Genomic DNA, 19,865 nt, shown 5'->3' with positions numbered 1-19,865 from the left:
TTTTAGCTTTTGTTTTCCTAAGGCAAAAAAAGGGGGGTTGCAAAAAAGAGAAGGCAGAACAGGCTGTGGGATTTTGCCCAGAAAGCAACTCTACAACCTTGAAAAGGTTTTCTTTAATGCTTTCTGAAAGGTCTGCCTCTCTTGGGGCATCATAATGGGCTTAAAATATACTTAAGAGTACATCCTGGAGCTATGAAAAATATTTCCAACTCTTGTATTTTCTTTTTCAAAGAAAGAGAACATCGCAATGCTTATTTTGACTTTTTGCCTGAGATCGGCTGCAAAAGAGCTTCTGTTTAGAAAAAAAAGTTCAGCCACAATCCCACCAGTTTTTCAGGAAACAAAGAAACGTACAATTAGAGAGGGAGGGGAAATCCAAGAGATTAGTTTTATTCCGTAAAAGGCATTTGTGAACATGCATTCTAAATGTACTCTTCACACCAAGTCTTCCCCACAGAGCATCCTTTCTTAACCTGGTGCTCTCCAGAGGTTGTTTGACTAGGTTCCCCATCAGCTCCAGCTAGCATGGCTGATGGTCATGGATGATGGGACTTGTAGTCCAGCAACACAAGGTCCCCTATCCTCATTTCGAAAGCAGCATTCTCTGCTGCCTGGAAGAGGCATTCCCCTCTTTCATAAGGGAATGGGGAACCTGTGGCCCTCCAAATATTGTGGGACTCTCACTTCCATCAGCCCCAGCCAGCATGGCCTAATAGTCAGGGATGATGGGAGCTCTAATGCAGTAGCAAGCCACCCCTAGTTGTACTCAACTATCAAGTATTATAATTCATATCTGAATGCAGCGAAATAGTAAATAAAGGGAGCAGCAGCAGAGAGGTGGGCAGGTGCACATAATTTTGATTCATCACGCAATACCATGGCCAAATAGAATTTGCACAAAGTGGTCTAAATTGTTTCTCCAAAGAATGTATGTTTACATGGTTAATTCAAGGGGCTTAAACTGATTTATACCAGCAGAAGTACAAGGTGTCAAGAGCAGTGATATGCTAGAAGGGACTTCTCCATCTCTGACTGTGGTGATGAAAGAAAGAAAGACTGTGGTGAATTGAAAGAAAACACCTCCCTGTCAGCATAAAGCTAGCAAACAGGGAATGGGCTGGGTTAGAACTATTCTTGATGTGCTAGTTCTCTACTTAAGGGAATATGCAGAGACGGCAGACTCTGCCATGTAGACCAAGCCCTGACATTGCCCCCTGCTGAGGATTCTGGGTAATGTAGCTTTGATTAGCTTGGGGGGATCCATGGCCTTCCAGATTTGCTAGACTACAGCTCCTATCATCCTTGAGTGCTGGCCATGCTAACTGGGACTGATGGGAGTTGGAGTCCAACATCTGGAGTAGCTAAAAAAATCTGTTCTAAAGCCTCAGCATTCATTAAAATACCAGTTATTTTTGTGAAGACCCAGGGTCCCTGTCCAAAGAAGTAGCTTCCAAGATCGATAAGATCGCCCAATTCTGAAAACCCTTCAAGCACGCTGTACTCCATTGGTGTACCCAGATCTGCACCTGCTTGTCCATTCAGCTTCACCTGGGCCTGCTTCCTGCTTTGCTCAGCTGGCTCCTGGCTAGTTCTACTCTCAGTGGACTACCATGGAGGCTTAAGCCCTGTAGAGCCACAACAGCAGCATCAGCTGCGGCTTTATCACTGTAATTGAGAAATGCCCGGTGTTGTGCTCCTTGCCATGTCAGTCTTGCAGGGATTGCGTGGCACTGTCTCAGGGCATCCTTTAACTCGCCCACTCTGGTCCCTTGAGGAATGCTGCCCACATACACAGCGACAGGTGAATCAGGGAGGGGAGAGGTGTCTGGTGATGCCCCCCCTTCTGGACTTGCTTGGGACAGGCTGGCCTGATCCTGGAAACTGCTTCTTTCAGGTCTGCACTTCTTGGCAACTCTCACTGGCTTGTCAGCAGCTGGAACATCTCGCTGTTCGTCCTTGAGGGCAACATCCTTGCCTTCTTGTTTCTCTCTGTGGCGAAGGTTCTTGAGGACCGGGATCTTCCCCAGCATTTCGTGACTGATCTAAAGCATGGAGAAGAGTTAGTTCCCCTGCTCCTTAAACCGAACCCAAACTTCAAAACACAAGACCAGGCAATCACAGAGTTCTGCCAGTAACATTGGATGACGTAAGAGATACACAAAGCACACCTAGCATCTGTGAAGACTAAGCTGCTGCTGAGAAATACTACCCACTTCACCAATGTTGGCTATTTATATTACAGCACATTGTCCTGACAGACTTGCCAGGCATGATCCAGTGCTGTGTGGGTTCCTTCCTCCACAACTTTCCCCATTGGCTCCCCCATTCTAGGTGGCTAGAGCTGTGATGGGGGGCAGGAGGAGAGCACTGTTTATGTTAATAACACTTATACCCTGTTTTTCCTTTGGTACGCTCAGAGACCTTTCATTCTGGCTCTGATCTAGTTTGGACAATAGCACTTACAACTCCATTACTTGCAAAAAATTATAAAGTTTCTCTTCACCCTTCACTTTAGTTACGATCTAGATTGTAAGCTCTTTCAGAGAAAAGAACCCATCTCTCTCCCCCCCGCCTTTGCTTGAGAAACTCTGATTAAAACAACAAGAGATAAATGTGCAGTTTAAAACGTAAACAGTACAAAAACACCATTCATTTATTTATACCTGGCCTTTTCTCCAAAGAAACTCAAGGTGGTGGATACACAACACCCTTAAAAAACCCCTCACAACAACCCTATGAAGTCGGGTTAGGTTGAGAAGCAGCAACTGCCCCAAGGTCGCCCAGTGAATTTCATGGCTGAGTGGGAACTTGAACCCAGGGCATTTAACTTCTAGCCCGACACGCCACCTTCCCAAACCTGTGGCCCTCCAGACGTTGTTGAACTACAGCTCCCATCATTCCCTCACTGTTGGATCTGCTGCCTGGGAGCTGATGGGTGGTTTGAGTCCAGCAACTTTGGGGAAGTACCATGTTGGCTTCCCGTGCTCTAACCACTATACAACACTGCTTTTGACTAATAAAAGCAGCGCTCCCAGGCAAATTATTAGTGGCATGAAAAAAAGGAGCTTCCAGCCAATTGCTGGACAATGTCAGTGCTTGAATAGCATCTCTGCTTATTCCAGGGAAGGCATTTTCAGCTGTGCAAACTGCCCTTTGGAGAGTATTTGGTGACATCATATGCAAAGCACACCAAACTGGCTTGGAACAGTGTTTTTTATTTGCTCTGTTTCTCCTGGAGCCCCAATTTAGAACCTCCTGTTGGTTTTCGTCAAATTTCCTTGCGGAATGCACAAACACTCTGCTAAATGGTCCAAAGAGAGTTGTTCTCCCTCCAGACCCACTTTCACATCACTGATCACTCCTGGACCCAATGCAAATAAATGCCTCTTGAGTCAAATCCAACTCCTCTCTCTATGTATTGGAGTCTTTATTTAGCTAAGTCATAACAGCAAAAGAGGAGGGTGAGATCCTTGTTCAAGACATGGGAATCATTTGCCTCTCTGCTCTCTCTTGAAGACAACTCCTGCCACTATGTTCGGTCCAAGCAGCCATACCTTCAACCATTCCCAGGATTAGCAGAAGCAATGATGAAAAACCAGGCAAAATATATACAAAGAGAGCAGAATGAGTCTAATTTTCATAAGAAGAGTCTGTTGGGATCAAGCCAATGGCCCATCTAGTCCGGCATCCTGTTCTCACAGTGGCCAACCAGATGCCTGTGGGAAACCGGCAAAGAGGACCCGAGCACAACAGCACTCTCCCCTTCTGTGGTTTCCAGCATCTGGTATTCGGAGGCATTGCTGCCTCTGACTGTGGAAGCAGATTATTGACATCATGGCTAGTAGCCAACACTAGCCTGGATCCTCCATGAATTTGTCCAGTCCTCTTTTAAAGCCAGCCAGGTTAGTGGCCACCACTGCTTCCAGAGTTCCAAAGTTCAGCTATACGCTATAATAATAATAATAATAATAATAATAATAATAATAATATATTATTTGTACCCCGCCCATCTGGCTGAGTTTCCCCAGCCACTCTAGGCAGCTTCCAACAAAGATTAAAAATAAGAAGTCCTTTTATCTGTCCTGAATCTTCCAGCGACCGGCTTCATTTGATGTCCACGAGTTCTAGTGTTAGGAGTTCTCCCCGTTGCTTTGATGGCTGCCATATCTAGTGTCAGGATGCAACCTCCATAAATAACTTCCTCAGCCATCTCTGACTCCCCCACTTCTAATCGCAAGCAAGATCTGCCTAGCTCTGGCAAAGGCCGCCCTCCCTCCCACCACCCAGGAACTCTTTCATCTCTTGTGTTGCTTTTCACACTCCAGCAGACAGGATTGGTCTGCAGGGAAGACTGTATATCAAAAACTCTGTTATCTGGGGGGGGGGGGGAGAGAGAGAGATTAAAGCCTGTGATCTACCTTGGGACAAAGGTTGTGCTTCCTTTCGTCCTGCCATCTGTTCGCAAAGGCAGATTTGGGTTGTAATCTTCCTCTTTAGCTCAGCAACTGCTGCATTTCTGGCCAACTAAATTTGGAGTTGTTGTGTGTGTGTGGGTGGGGGGGACCACCACAACAGCAGCCATGGGAGAGCAAAGACATAAGGAGAACGAATAGATATTCCCCACCCACCCCACAAAAATCCCCACCGCAAACAAAAGGAGAAATGCAGGTGTATAAAATTTTACATTTTGTGGAGAATGGGGCTAAGAGAGAAGTTTTCATCCCTCTCTCAATAAAGCTTCTGGGTGCAGTTGATGGAAACCTGCTCTTGCACTTGGATTGGACAATTCGGCCGAATGTTGGAAGATTCAAGGGAAATAAAATTAAATACTTCTTCATGTAGTGCATAGTTAAACTATGGAACTCGCTCCCACAGGAAACAGCGATGGCCACCAATGTGGATGACTTTCAAAGAGTATTGGACAAATTTGGGCAGCAGAAGGCTATCAATGGCTGCTAGTCACAAGGGCTATGTTTTGTGTCCACTGTCAGAGGCCCTGTACTGGGGTACAAATCTGGGGAGAGAGCTCTCGTGCTTGAATCCTGCTTGTGGGTTTCTCACAGGCATTTGTCCCACTACCGTGAGACCAGGATGCTGGGCTAGACCTTTGGTCTGATCAGTGGCGTAGCGTGGGGGGTGCAGGGGGGGCCGGCCGCACCGGCCGCAACATCTGGGGGGGGGGGCGCGCTCGCACTCGCAGCTCTCTGCCCCCTGCTAAAATCCATGGGTTAGGGGGCACAAATTACTTGCCTTGCCCCGGGTGCTGACAACCCACGCTATGCCACTGGGTCTGATTGCTTTCTGATGTGCTACTTTTGCTGTAACCATTTTTGGTTCTGCAACAAACCACTTGCAGGGCCATGCAGCAGTAAAGGCAGGCGGAGATACTTTTAAACAAACAAGGAAATAAAAAGAAATCTGCAGGCTCCCCTCCCCATCCCTCGGTGCTTTTGTTATGCAATGAACACAACAGTGGAAGCTGGTTCATTAGGCTGAATGGGGCTCTGACCCACTAGTTTCAAGCCTGCCTTCTTACTTACAACCAATCAGTGGTGTCCATCATTGGCTCCACCTACTGTTGCTTTCCCTGCCTTCCGCCCCACCAGAGCCAATGGGCACCACAGCAACACATCTGAGCTAATCAGCCTGAAGATTCAAATTGAGATGTTTCTTGTCCCCACCCCATTCTGCCTCCAATATTCCTGAGCTGCTCTCTATTCCTAGACATCCTGGCAGTATTTAACAATAAAAACAAACAGATTCAGACAAGAATGCACAATGTTTAAAAAACTTTGGAATGGCAAACAGGGTGGGGGTGAGATGGAGGATTAGCGGCAACGCTTTTTCAGTTATGAGATGGTACGATAATGATTCTTCCCAAACTTCAAATTATAAACAACTAGTATAAATAAATAGCAATAACTTAAAATTTTAACAGAATTACTCAGGCAACTTCCACACCTACATTAACGAATTTATATTATATTTACATCAGGATAATAATTATTATTCTGATGCAATTTTTTGTATATTCGTATGATTGTATGAATCGATAAACCGTTCACTGTCTCTAGTTGAATTATTTGTCGTTCTGTTATTGGTCTTCTAATATCGTGCTTCTTCCTCCTATTTATTTTTCTTCTCAAGTTTTGTATGATAGCAAACATCAAATCAATTTTAAAAAACCACACATTGATATACTTTATAAAACAACAACAGACCCATATATCTGTCCACATACTAGCTTTATTCTCGGTGGGTGGTAAAAATAACAGCTCCCCTTAAATATGGAAAGGCACACTCCCTCCTGCCCACCCCCACACATAGGGCTATCTTTGCTTCCTCTAGTCCAGCCTTCTGCTACCAAACTGAATTAAATAATAGACGGTACCCAGTGTTTTTCCTTTTCAGAGCAGAACCACTGAAATCAGAAGACGTGACTAATTTAGGCCCATTCATTTGAATGGGTCTAATCTGCATAGGATTAACATTGCATCTAACCCACTAGCACTACGCCTCAGCCTGTGATGCTAATAGTTAGTTGTTGTCACCAACAACCTATTCATTTATAGCACATCTAATGCAAATTCTGCAAGACACTTGAAATGCCTCTCTAGCACCCCAGCGAACTGCTGATTGCAGAACAGGCCACTTACCTTGTGCCAGAGGATCCCTTGTGGCTTGGGGTGGCTGCACCCTGTCTTGATTATTCTCGTTGGGGTAAGGATGTAATCCACAGTTAGGTCATGGTCGCCCAGCAGATCTTCTGGTATGTCAACCACCTATATTAAGAAGGAGGAAAAATATCACCAGTCCATAGGTGGCTTTCAAATACAGAGCCTTTTAGCACCATAAGAAGGCAAGGAGAGCCTGCTGGATCAGGCCAATGGCCCATCTAGTTCAGCATCCTGTGGCCAACCAGATGCCTACAGGAAACTCTCAAACAGGGCTAGGACAACAGCGCTTTCCCCTCCTGCCATTTTCCAGCAACTGGTATTCAGAAGCCTCTGACTGTGGAAGCAAAGCATACTCATCACAGCTCTAGCAGCCATTAACCACTTATCCACCATGAATTTGTCTAATCCTCTTTCAAAGCCATTCTAGTTGGTGATCATCATTGCCTCCTGCAGGAGTGAGTTCCATCCAGAGAATAGAAGAAATACTGCAGTCAGAGCAAATAGCTCAGGTGAAATTTAAATCCATTGCCTGCCTCATCACAGAGGCTCATGATCTCCTCTATTTTTTGCTTCCACAGTTGATCTTGCGTCCAAATATTTTTCCTTTACAAAGAGATTATTGGATTTGGGAAATCAGCAGGCTTCTGGGGAGGGCAATATTTGGTGCTTCGCTTGTCTCGTTGCCCCTGACCATGATCTGAAGGGGCAGAGTTTAATTCTGCAAAGTGCTTACTTTGCATATCACACAAAAATCACCAAATTTGTTTCCTAGCTCAGATCTTGCCCAGTGCCCAGGAAGCCTCACCCTGCCGGGTAACAAGTCGCCCCAGTTCCATGTAGCTGTTGTTACCTGGCAGTCATGAACAGCTGTGACAACTACTGTGTCCTCTCCTACAGCTCCCATGGAGACCATCATTGCATACTCCAGGTCTGCAAAGCCTTCCCCTTTCCCAATTCGTAAGCCTGCAGTGAGAAAGTGAGAGACCACAAGAAGAAACAACCACAGGGGTGCATTGTTTATATACCTGTATATAAGCAGGAATTGCCTGCTGGATTAGGCCAAGGGCCCTTCCAGGCCAGTACTCTGTTTTCACAGACACTTAGCAGATGCTTCTATTGGGAAGCCTACAAGAAGGAACTGAGAACTCTCCCCTCCTGTGGTTTCCAGAAACTGGTGTTCAGAAGCATTACTGCTTATGCCCAAGGAGGCAGAACATAGCCATTGTGGCTAGTAGCTATTGGTAGCCTTCTCCTCTGTGAATTTATCCAATCCTCTTTTAAATCTGTCCAAGTTGGTGGCCATCACTGCCTCCTGTGGCAGCGAGTTCCATAGTTACGGGACTAACTAAATATGTTAGGTTCGCTCATCATAGGAGCTTTTCTTTATTATTTCATTCACCCTTCAGCTAAATCTACAAGGATTCTTCTGAAGAAAAGCCAACACACATTCTTTGTTTCTAGATGATGCAGCCAGTGTCAGAAGAGGGATTCCGTGGCAGACCTTGGGCTCTCAAATTTCAGCAGTGCCCCATGCGGTGCTAAAATTCAGCACTGCCCGTGCACCATTCTACAACACTGTTATGGCACCCCCTGCAGCACAAAACCCAGTGTGGCCGCCTCTAAAATCACCTCTGCAGGATTTATCTTTTCTAAGAGGAAGTCTGCCACCTACAGTCCTGGAAAATCATTACACAAACTCTCTCTCTTCTCTAGCCCTAAACTTAGCTGTACAAATGTGGTGACTGATGCCATCTGGATTGGTAGGGCAGAGCAATAGTAGGTGGAGCCAGAACCAATGATAGGCAGGCCCAGAGCCAATGAGAGGGGGACTCAACTAATTCCAGTTTTGTCCCCAACCTCCTCCCTCCTGAGTTCTACAAGGGCAACACTGAGACTGAGGAGGAGGAAGCCACCCCCTGGACTGGGGGCTGTCTGAGGTTGGTTGGGCAGTATCCCATTTGCTATTCTTCACCAGCCTCCACTGCAGCTTATCTAACCAAAACAGCATGACTTACCCTCAGGAGGAAGGTCTCAGCAGGCTAGAGATAACTCCAAAGTTTGGGAAAGTGCAAGGAAATAGCTAGTGTGTGTTGGGGTAGACCCTGAGAGGGCAAAAACTCACCATTGGAGCCCAATGAGAACTGAGCATAGTCAGTGGGCATGGACTTCTGCAGGGGGAATGGAAAATTGGGAGGATGGGTGAGGGAATTGGAGTAGAATAGCCTGAACAGAACCACTGAACAGAGTGGACCCAACCTGGAAAACTAATTGCTTTTTTTATTTATAATGAGGTCTGTATAGTTCACCTAACTTTCACAGGAGCCAGGTTGGATGGCTATAAAAGAGGACTGAACAAATTCATGCAGGATACGTGATCAATGGCTGCTAGCCATGATGGTTATGCTCTGCCTTCCATAGCGAGAGGCAGCAATGCTTGCTTGGGTCCTGCTTGCAGGCTTTCCACCTGAGGCACCTGATTGGCCATTGTGAGAACCAGGAAGATGGATTAGATGGGCCACTGACCTGATCCAGGTAGCTCTTCTAGTGTCCTTACATTATAGTAAAAATTCAGCTGCTGACTTTCATTCAGAATTAAAACTTTGACGTTACAAAAGTAGCCTTGCATCTAGCCAAGATACTGATGCTCCAATGGCCCCCAAATATGACCACCTCATATCTTACTCCTCCTTTTGTGGTTGGTTGACATTCCTTGTTGTAAACCATGACTCAAAGACCATGCAGGCTGGTCTTATTAGGGTGAATGGGACACTGTTCTAACCTTGGCCTGCCCTCAGCCAGTCCCTACCTGCCTGCCTTCTCACAACCTTTCTGGAAGTGCTGCAGCCTATCAGCTTCCCCATTTGTTAAGTCTCAATATTGCCCTTGTAGAACCCAGCAGGCAGGAGGAGGATGGGACAAAACTAGAATTAGTGGGCTCTTCCTGCTATTGGCTCTGGCACCACTTGCTGTCAACTTCCCAGCCTTCAGCTCTACAGCTCCCAATGGGCACCAGTCACAACTGCTCAAAGACCATGATCTTACATTGTAGTCTTTTCAGACCCGTGACCCACCTTTGCATGCAAAAGACCCCACGTGTTCAATCCCCGGCATCACCAGGAAGGTCTGGGAATGTCCTCTGTCTGTAACCCTGCAGAGCTGCTGCCAGTCCGTGTAGACAAGACTGAGTTAGATGGACCAACGGCCTGTCTTGATATGAAGCTGCTTCCTATGTTGCTATCCAACTTGGGGGTATACTGCCTTGGTATATGGGGCTCTGATCTCAAGTATAATGACTAATATGAACATAAGAAGAGCCTTGCTGGATCATATCAGTGGTGTGGCCCACCTTGTCTATCTTCCCAACTGGACACTTCCAGGAAGCTCATAGGCAGGGTAGGAAGGCAACAGCCCTCCCTCACTATCTTCCCACCCACCAACTGATACTCAGTGGAGCATATACTGCCACTAAACATGGAGGTTCTATTCCATTTAGATAATCTGCCCAAGCTTAGCTATCTGGAATTTGTTTCAGCAGCTTCCCTCTGGCTGAAGTTCCCAGCCACATGGTTTTCTGCCAAGTACCTTTCTCAGAAACAGCCACAGATCCTACCACAACCAGGTCCACGTAGACCTTTGCGTCCAGCCCAACGGGTATGCTGTAATCCCGAACGCCCTGGGAAAAAAAAGAAAGAGAGGAGGAAGAGAAGAGTGGTTGCTCACCGTCAGCCTGAATTGCTCCCTTCTCCCTCCCCCTTGCAAACTCCCCCCCCAACCACCAAACAACAGTCTATTGAGAGAGAACAGAAGCCTCCTCTATCCAGCACAGCCGGTCCTGCTCTCTTCTTGGAAGCCAGCCAAGTTGTTCTTCTGGGATTCTCAAGCAATTGGGAACGTCAGCTTGGAGGAAATCCCATCCTAAACCCAATTTCAGGAATGCCAGGTTTTCCGTTCTGCCGCTGACCTGAACGTGCTCATTTTCGAACAAAGGAGCTTCAAAGGAGGTCTCCAGCACAAGGCTGCCGAAGGACAACTTAATCAGGCAGTTCAGTTCTGTCACCTGCAGCTTCCATTGTGATCATGGATTCCTGTTCCACTGGAGTTATGTTACTATCGGTTTCTGCCACGGCGGATGGTCATCTTGATTACATTTAAACTTATAGTGGAATTGTTCACATCCACATTGTATGTTTAAAGCATTATCCTACCACTTTAACAGTCATGGGGAACCTTGGGAATTATCGTTTGTGCTGGCCTCGCAGGGTGCTGACCTCACGGAGCTATAGTTCCCACACCCTCGACAAGCTACAGTTCCCAGGATTCTCCAAGACTGTTAAAATGTATGGTGTGAATATGACCATAAACAGAGACTGCATTTTTGACATTTAATTCCATTTGACAGCACTGCCTATAAGAATATACACCAATATATGTATGCATATATGTACACGTATGTGAACCTATTAACTAACTACTAAGTAAGTAACACTTTAGTTATTAATAATATTTTGACTATATTTATATCCCACCTTTTACTCCAAGGAGCACAAGATGGTGTACTTGGTTCTGTCCCTCCCTATCTTATCCTCACAACAACCCTGTGAGGTAGCCGAGGCTGAGAGGCAGTGACTGCCTCAAGGCCACCCAGTGAGCTTCATGACCGATTGGGGAACTGAATCCTGGTCTCCCAGGTCCTAGTCCCGTGTGGTTAAACACACTGCATGCACCTGACAAAGTGGCTTTTAGCCCACAAAGCTTATGCCATGGGATAAATCTGTGGCTCTTTAAAAGGCACTGCAACAAGATCCTGTGTTTGTTTGTTTTTCTGCAACAGATTAACACAGGCACTCCTCTGGAAAATATATCCCAGAACGCCTGCCTGCTTTGGGCATTCCAGCGCTGGAGGGCGCCAAAACCCCACTTTACGACCTACAAGACAGCAACAAGCCATTCCTTATAGGGGATGCTGTTGATTTGGCCTGGAATGGTAGAAATGCTTTGCAGTCTGCACATACCAATACCAAAAAAAATCAAGAAAGTGAGGAAACAGAAACATCTAGCAAACTAAATCACTTTTCAACCGCCTTCTAGCTAGTCCCATTGATGCTCAGCAGTCTTTTTGAAGCACAGTAGAAATCAGTTAACCAAAAAAACCCTGTTCTTGCTTCCTCCTCCCTGCCATTCTTACTTGAGAAGTGGCACATTTTCTTAGCATCTCTTTGGTTGCTCCAGGGGGAGGGATGATCCTGTTGAACAGCCCCGTCCGCAGGCGTGGGGTTGGCACCAAGAGAGCTTTTCTGGCCTGGGAGAAGAGGAGATAGGGGGTGTTCACACAAAAATGAGCCTACGAAATCGCCTCTGGGAGCAAAGGTCTGGTTACCTGCAGCGCAGCCAGCCGGATTCCCTCCAGAGGTTTGTCAGGATCCACCTTGACCTCCCTGGCTTTATCAAAGACATCCCATGCTTGGGCGGAGCAGCTCATCTCGAAAGATCCCTGCGCCAGGGAGAAAGTGGGGAAAGCAGCATACTCACTTCCAGAGCTAAAAATCGGGCATTCTTCTGGGGGGCATCAGGGTTGACCTTAACAGTCTTGGCACTTTGGAACTCCTGCAAATCAGGAAGCATTGCGGAAGCACGTGGTGCATCCTGTTTCGGTAAGAGATCTCTCGTAAGAAGCGACACGTGGAAGAGGCTTAGCCCTTAGGATCATGAGAAGCTGCTTTCTACCAAGTCAGTCCATCTAGATCCGTACTGTCGACAGCAGCCTTTCGCAACCTTTGGTCCCCAGATGTTGTCGGACTACAACTCCCATCATCCCTAGCTAGCTGGACCAGTGGTCAGGGATGATGGGAGTTGTAGTGCAACACCTGTGGACTCAAGGTTGAAAAAGACTGGTCTACAGTGGCTCTCCAGGGTTTCAGGCAGGGCTCTTTGCCAGCCCTGCATGCTGGGGATTGAACCTGACATATTGTGCATGCAAAGTAGATGTTCTGATCACTGAGCTATAGTCCTTAGAACAGGGCGGTCCAACTTCTCATACCAAGTGGACCATGAGATTACTTTGACACAGAACCCGCGGGCCGCACGCTACCTTGTCACACAGTGGGGGGGGGGGCACAGCCAAAATTTGATGACCCCACAATCCACACGCTGCCTTCCCAAAGCTGAGTAAGAAAGGCTCTAGGTCAGGGGTAGGCAACCTAAGGCCCGGGAGCCGGATGTGGCCCAATCGCCTTCTAAATCCGGCCCACGGACGGTCTGGGAATCAGCTTGTTTTTACATGAGTGGAATGTGTCCTTTTATTTAAAATGCATCTCTGGGTTATTTGTGGGGTATAGGAATTTGTTCATATTTTTTCCCCAAAATATAGTCCAGCCCACCACAAGGTCTGAGGGGCGGTGGACTAGCCCACGGCTGAAAAAGGTTGCTGACCCCTGCTCTAGGCTTTGGGAAGGATATGTATGGCTCTGGCAGGATCCTGGAGGCTTTCCACCTTCTTCCCAAAGCTGGAAAAAGCACTAAATAGGCTTTGGGAAGGAGGCAGAAGGACTCTAGGACTCTGTCAGAGCCCTCATGCCTCCCAAAGCCTACTGCCTCACTTACCTGGCTTTGGGAAGGCATCACAAGGACTGTGGGAGGGGCATCAAATGTTGCAGAGGGCCGCCCCAAAAAGCTTCAATGCAGAAGCCAAATGAAATTTGCAGGTGATACCGGATGCCATGTTACTCAATAAACTCACTGTCAGTATTTTGTCAAAACCTGTCCCAACCATTGACAGCCTTCCTCTGTAGGAATAAGCAGGAATGTGTTCCAATAGATGATGTGCGTTTTAATTTTCACCTGGTGGCCATGCTGTCATACCTTGAAATTGGGAATCCGGTGATGGACAGGTCTTGGGAAATCAGCCAAGTTATTTGCTTCCATGTAGTCCCAAATTTTATGGCGGATGTCCCACTTGGAAACTCCTTGCAATAAAGAAGAGAACATAAGAGTCAGGATGGATTCACACTGGCATTTTCCACATAAGCTTGGACAAAATCCAATGCTAGACATATTCAGAGCAGACCCTTGAGAAGTCTACTGATTTCAGCAGGTCTACTCTAGGTATGAGGGACGCAGGTGGCGCTGTGGGTTAAACCACAGAGCCTAGGACTTGCTGATCAAAAGGTCGGTGGTTCGAATCCCCGCGACGGGGTGAGCTCCCGTTGCTCGGTCCCTGCTCCTGCCAACCTAGCAGTTCGAAAGCATCCCAAAAAGTGCAAGTAGATAAATAGGTACCACTCTGGTGGGAAGGTAAACGGCATTTCCGTGCACTGCTCTGGTTCGCCAGAAGCATCTTAGTCATGCTGGCCACATGACCCGGAAGCTGTACGCCGGCTCCCTCGGACAATAAAGTGAGATGAGCGCCGCAACCCCAGCGTCGGCCACGACTGGACCTAATGGTCAGGGCTTTACCTTTACCTTTACGCTAGGTATACCTTATAGTGCAAGCACAACCATTTCTACATAGAAGCAAGTCCTCTTGAATTCCCTGGGGCTCAGTTATGAAGAAAGTGGGGTTTGGACTGCAGCCTTAATCAAGTATTTATTTATTCTTTATATATTTAATAAATTAGAAGCATTCTATTTTTTAACAGTCTCCAACGCCCCTTCCGAATCTAGATCAATCTAGATGGTGGGGAATGGGCTCAGTGGGAAGAGCATCTGCTTTGCATGCAGAAGGCCCCAGGTTCAATCTCCAGGAAGAGTTGGGAATATTCCCTGGAGAGCTGCTGCCAGTCAGTGTAGACAGTACAGAGCTAGATGGACCAATGGTCTGATCTGGTATAAGGCAGTTTGATATGTTCCTATGCAGATTGCACAGAAACCTGCACACAGCTTCCTCCCTTCCCTCAGCACCTCTGTGGTTGATTTATTTGCAATTGAAAAGGCACACAAGTGCCCCAACCCCCAGTTTAGCAGGAGTAGACCGCCTGCACCTAGAGCAGAGTTAAGAGCAAGCCTTCTTCCTGGCTTAGTTTCTCAAGTAGGAGGCAAACAAAGCGGCAGCTAGTTAGCTAGTGAGCCAGGAGTTTACAGAATAAGGCAGCATGTTGGACAGTCAGATATTGCGGTGGAGGGACTGAATGCATCCGTGAACCTCAGGGCCTAGTTTCCTGGCTCACCTCCCTTCATAGTAGAACTCAGGGATGGCCCAAGACATTTTGGCACCCAAGACGGATGGCAAACTGGTGCCCCCCCCCCTGCCAGGGAAAGGAGTGAGTGAAGAGCTGTTATCAAGAATGGGGGGCAGGGGGGAGAGAAAGATCGACATTGGGATTTGCCACTCCTGTGGATCCTGCCGCCTGAGGCAGTTGCCTCCCTTGCATCGCTGTCAACTTTTCCCTTTTCTTGCGAGGAATCCTATTCGGAATAAGGGAATTTCCCCTTTTTAAAAAAGGGAAACGTTGACAGTTATGCTCCCTTGGCCTCATAGGTGGGCAGGTCCTGGCAGAACTAACTACCGGAGCTCCAGTCCTGCCCCAGGCACCCCACTTGCCACATAGGAACAAGGGGTCAGAATGCTCCTTAACCGGCACCACTCGGATTCTGTTTCGGGGCTGCCTCAGCAGCTGATGCCCAAATCGGCCACCTTTCGCACATCGGAGGTGCCAGGGATTGGCATTCTGCGTGCAAAGCATGCGCTTTGCCAGGAAGGTCCTTGCCCCAGCGTCCCCTTCATTACCGGGGCTGCCCATTTGCTGCGCCACCTCCATGCCTGCCCCAGAGCTGGCCGAGTCAGCCCAGCCAGCTACATTGTCGCTCCTCCTTCAGCTGCCGTTCGCTCCACGTGCTGACACGGACTACGGCAGCCCAGAAGGGACAGCACTGAGCGCGGAAAGAAGGTACCGGGAGTCCGCGGCTCCTCCGGCGACCGCTGCATGCTTACCTGCGCGCAGTTCGGCAAGCGCAAAGGGTGCGTTGCAAGCACCCTGGATGTTTCATTCACTACCGCCGGGAGAAAATGAAAGAAACGCTAAAAGGTCCAGCAATGGCATCTAAGTACTGCAGTCAATAAAGGATGAGAAATTTGCAGTTAAATAGATTTTAGTCGACTAAAAGTGCATAGAGGTGACAACAATGCTCCTGAAGCCAAAGCAAAAAAACCCTTCCTTTGTTACTCACTAATGTTCTTTCCAACAGACTAAATAGGGTTACCCCTGTAGAATTTTCAATAAACTGGGTTGTTGTTGTTGTTGTTGTTGTTGTTGTTGTTGTTTAGTCGTTCAGTCCTGTCCATGCCTCGCTTGCCTAGCTGTCTTCGTGACCCCATGGACCAGAGCACGCCAGGCACTCCTGTCTTCCACTGCCTCCCGCAGTTTGGTCAAACTCATGCTGGTAGCTTCGAGAACACTGTCCAACCATCTCGTCCTCTGTCGTTCCCTTCTCCTTGTGCCCTCAATCTTTCCCAACATCAGGGTCTTTTCCAGGGAGTCTTCTCTTCTCATGAGGTGGCCAAAGTATTGGAGCCTCAGCTTCAGGATCTGTCCTTCCATTGAGCACTCAGGGCTGATTTCCTTAAAAATGGATAGGTTTGATCTTCTTGCAGTCCATGGGACTCTCAAGAGTCTCCTCCAGCACCATAATTCAAAAGCATCAATTCTTCGGCGATCAGCCTTCTTTATGGTCCAGTTCTCACTTCCATACATCACTACTGGGAAAAATAAACTGGGTACTTTAAGGTAATTATTTGTTTACTTTGAATTTATAGCTTGATCCCGTTCACGCACGTTTACTTGGAAATACATTTGTCAAGGATGAATGATGCTCGCTTCCAGCCATTAAAGTTCAGATGTTGCTCTCTATGGTTTCTCTCTCTCTCTCTCTCTCTCTCTCTCTCTCTCTCTCCTTTCTTTCTTTCTTTCTTTCTTTCTTTCTTTCTTTCTGTTTTACAAAAGTATGTGCAATGCCGCTTTTTTCAAGTTACATTTTCTAGGAACAGAGAACGAGGGATAGGTGAAAGGAAAGATGCATAGCGCAATCATATATATGCTTACTCAGAAGTAGGTCCAAGGGTGCTAACTTGAATAAAATATTGGGGGCGCGCACACACCATTTGAACGGGAATGCTCATCAATTGGGGGGCCTGGCCTCCTCAAATATTTTTTTTGGAGGGGGCGAAGTGACCTTGGCCCCTAGGAGTTGGTTCTTATGAGTAAGTCCTACACCGTCCAATGGGTGTTACTGTACAGGCGGATACGTTCTACAATGTGTGCGCTGCTGTTATTGACCCACAAGGTGTCGCTGTCTCCATTCCACAGGCGGGAGGTTTTTCCAGGGCAACGTTTAATTCACTCTTTTAGCCTATGGAGGGCAGCAAACTCCAGCTCGTGAGCTTGGCGCGAATGCCTTTAGATGATGCTCCAAAGCAACAGGCGTTATAACTGTTGTCTTTTCCGACAAACATATCCCCGAAGTCTGCAGCAATGGGAAAGTTTAAAAGGGGATGAAGGAAGCGATCTATGTAAAGGTAAATGCCACTCTACCCATGCAACATCCGTTGAATTTATTTAAATTTATTTAAATTAGATAAATAATAGTAAGCCCGAAGAAGCGTTCTGTGTATCTGGGAAGCTTGCTCCGAGGATTTTAAAGACGCATCGGAACAGTAAAGCTTATCCCTCCCGTTGCAATCACTCCTGTTTTACGATAAGGCAATTATCTTAATTTCCGAAGGAGTTAATCTGAGATACAAAACATTGTTTGGATAGTTTATTTAAAGGTGCGTGGGATTTATTTATTTCCCTTTCCCTCTTTTTGTTTGCTTGCTTGTTTTTGTGGGAATCTATGAATAATTTTCTTTTTCCTTTTTTTCTTTGGTAACTCAGTTAAATAGTCTTAGAACTTCAGAAACAGGGTAGAAGAACGGATAACAGGAGCAATCATTCCAAAAATAGATAGGAAATCTCCCCGTCTCTTTTCATTTCAATTTCTTTTAAAATACTGGCTAGCGTGTCTGTTTTTCAGAAATAAGAAGGTTGAGATTTCCCGTTACTGTGTATCCAGTTTGTCTGCATTGCCTGTCAAATCCGTGACATGCTTTTCACATATTCAGTTACATTCCGAGGGAAATTGGGAAACTGGATTTAATTGTAACAGCGTGATGGATTAAACAGAACAAAATTTGGAAGAGGGCATTTCAAGAATATTTGAAACCTCATCATGTCTTAATTTCAAACTTCCTTAGCAATTTTATTTCTTTTCTTCTTACCAGGCGTATTTTGGGTGTTCTTATTTGAAGGGCTTCCATGAAATCTCAGGACCATGAAATCTCACGACAACAAACAAATACTGATATATGGTACTATCCCCCCCACCTCAAGTCATTTATCCAAGCTTTCACAAAACAGCTGGTTACAAGACCAATGTGTTCCAAAAAAGGGAGTATTTATATCTCCCTCCCTCTAAAAAAAAAAAAAGAATACTGATTCAGAATCTCTAGAAATACTTCAAAGGATATGGATATTTTTTCTTGTATTTTTTTTTGTTTAATATAGAGTACCATGGTCGGTATTTTGAGCCTCTCTCCTTTTCAAATAAATAAATTCCCAAATGGGCCTCCTAACAGTAAAATGCTCCTCTGCCTCTTTCTAGTTGCAAAAGATCCCGTACTAGCTATCACTACCTTGAAATCTTTCTCCCAAGATCCTAGAGGCTTGCCATCGTTATTATTTTAGAGGCACTGAAAATCAATGGATTGAAATCAGTCACATCAAGTCAAATAGAAGCTTGGGGCGGCAAAAGGAGCCGTCGACACTTATAGGTCTTTTATCAGTTTAGAAATGTTCTGCCTCACTTTCTAGCCTCACACTTACCTAGGAATAAAGCCCCCCTCCATCGTAGTGGGATTAAAAAAATACCCGCCTAGGAATTGCACCGTAAAACATTCCGGTGAGCACTTCACCCGTCCCCGGAGTCATATCATTCATTTTAAAAATCGCAGCAGAAACTTTGTGGGAAAAGCACATTTAAACCGGGGTGGGGAGGAAAGAAGCAAGCCTAAATGAGTTTGGATATGGTTTAAACATCGAAATTGACTGTCAGATTTTTAATAATAAGAATAATAATGGAACTGGAAGTGAAGGAATAAAATATAATTGTTTTTCTCTCCTCGCCACCCCATTTGCAATTGTTTTGCACAGCGGAGCGTCCCGACCCGGGAAATTAGGGGGGGGGGGGCGGAATCACACCTAGGTTGCGGGCTCGCGTCCCTAATTAACCAAGCCTAATTGCCTCTAATGGAATAATTAGAGGGTCGAACTGGGCGGCGGGGAGGGGGCGTCGTCAGTCTAACAAAATCCCTTTCAAGCCATCTTTTTAAAGAAACTGAATATCTAAATTGAAGCACATTAGCGGTGAAGTCGTTAGGCACTCTCGACGCGCGAGAAATCTCAACTGAAATCTACACAATTTCATTCGAAGCAAGAGCCTCCGTGGTAAAAATAAAAAGAAAAAAGAGAGAGCGGGGGAAGCACTTTCCTTGGAACTTAATCTCAGGTATTTAGGACCGATGTGTTAAATGAGGTTAGGACGGAGGTGTCAAGTAATTCTATTTTTTTAAAAAACAACTTTGCTTTTTCCTTTGCAGTGCAAATCGATTTGGCGCATGGGTGCAGGGGAGCGAACAAATCCCCTGCGCTGTCTTAAGCGCCCTTTAAAATTTAAGAAAGCAGCCTAGACTGGCGCTCAGGCATTGTTATCGTTGGTGTCGGATGAGGAGAGATTTTATTTCAAGTCAAAACGTCAAACGACCCTGAAAAGGAAAATTTGCTTCATATAGGAGATTTGCCAGTACGGGGAAATATTTCAGAACAGTAGCCTTTTCGGAGACGGTGGCTCCAATCTTTAAAATAGATGGAATTAAATTAAGAACGCGGATGCCTTTGCGCAACGGCTTCTGATTCGGCTTTAAACCGAATCAGACCTCGGATCCCACCGATCGCACCTCTCCCACCCGGCACCCACCCTACCCCTCGCGCTCCAGAATCGCCCCTGTTCCACCCGCGAAGGCGGACGCCAGAAGCCACCCCGAACTTCGCCGCGCTTCCCGGAGCCCCGCCGCGTCCTTACGGCGCTCTCCTCCGACTCTCCCATTGGCCCTCCCGAGCCCGAGCCGGGCCGCCATTGGCGGAGAGCGCAGGGCGGAGGCGT

General features: G+C 46.6%; 1 protein-coding gene across 5 annotated transcripts; it reads right to left on the bottom strand.

Annotated features, from left to right (window-relative positions):
- Positions 1-369: 369 nt before the first annotated feature.
- MTHFSD (methenyltetrahydrofolate synthetase domain containing) lies at positions 370-15,509 on the bottom strand. Of its 5 annotated transcripts, none has more exons than XM_083451923.1 (8): positions 15,400-15,509; positions 13,536-13,639; positions 12,055-12,168; positions 11,863-11,976; positions 10,260-10,350; positions 7,528-7,640; positions 6,657-6,782; positions 370-2,042 (listed from the first exon to the last, which is right to left on the bottom strand). In XM_083451923.1, exons 1-8 carry the CDS (start codon positions 15,428-15,430, stop codon positions 1,545-1,547), a joined length of 1,191 nt encoding a protein of 396 aa, XP_083308049.1. In that variant the 5' UTR covers positions 15,431-15,509; the 3' UTR covers positions 370-1,544. The 5 variants fall into 5 exon arrangements, with proteins under 5 accessions (XP_083308049.1, XP_083308050.1, XP_083308048.1 ...); XM_083451924.1 differs by lacking the exon at positions 12,055-12,168 and adding an exon at positions 12,207-12,320 and having other exon boundaries at positions 15,400-15,504; XM_083451922.1 differs by lacking the exon at positions 12,055-12,168 and adding an exon at positions 12,207-12,320 and having other exon boundaries at positions 15,307-15,461.
- Between the last annotated feature and the right edge of the window lie 4,356 nt (positions 15,510-19,865).

This window comes from Podarcis tiliguerta, assembly GCF_965153285.1.
Source record: "Podarcis tiliguerta genome assembly, chromosome: 8".
NCBI lineage: Eukaryota > Metazoa > Chordata > Lepidosauria > Squamata > Lacertidae > Podarcis > Podarcis tiliguerta.
Note: the sequence above shows the minus strand (reverse complement) of the source record. Positions and strands in the feature narration are given on the sequence as shown.

Coding starts and splice junctions, on each gene's coding strand:
- MTHFSD (XM_083451922.1), bottom strand. CDS start 15,430: ATGGAGGTGGCGCAGCAAATGGGCAGCCCCGGTAATGAAGGGGACGCT. Junction 13,640..15,306: donor GCACCTCCGATGTGCGAAAG/GTGGCCGATTTG, acceptor CTTTATTGCAAG/GAGTTTCCAAGTGGGACATC. Junction 12,321..13,535: donor ACCGGATTCCCAATTTCAAG/GTATGACAGCAT, acceptor TTACCGAAACAG/GATGCACCACGTGCTTCCGC.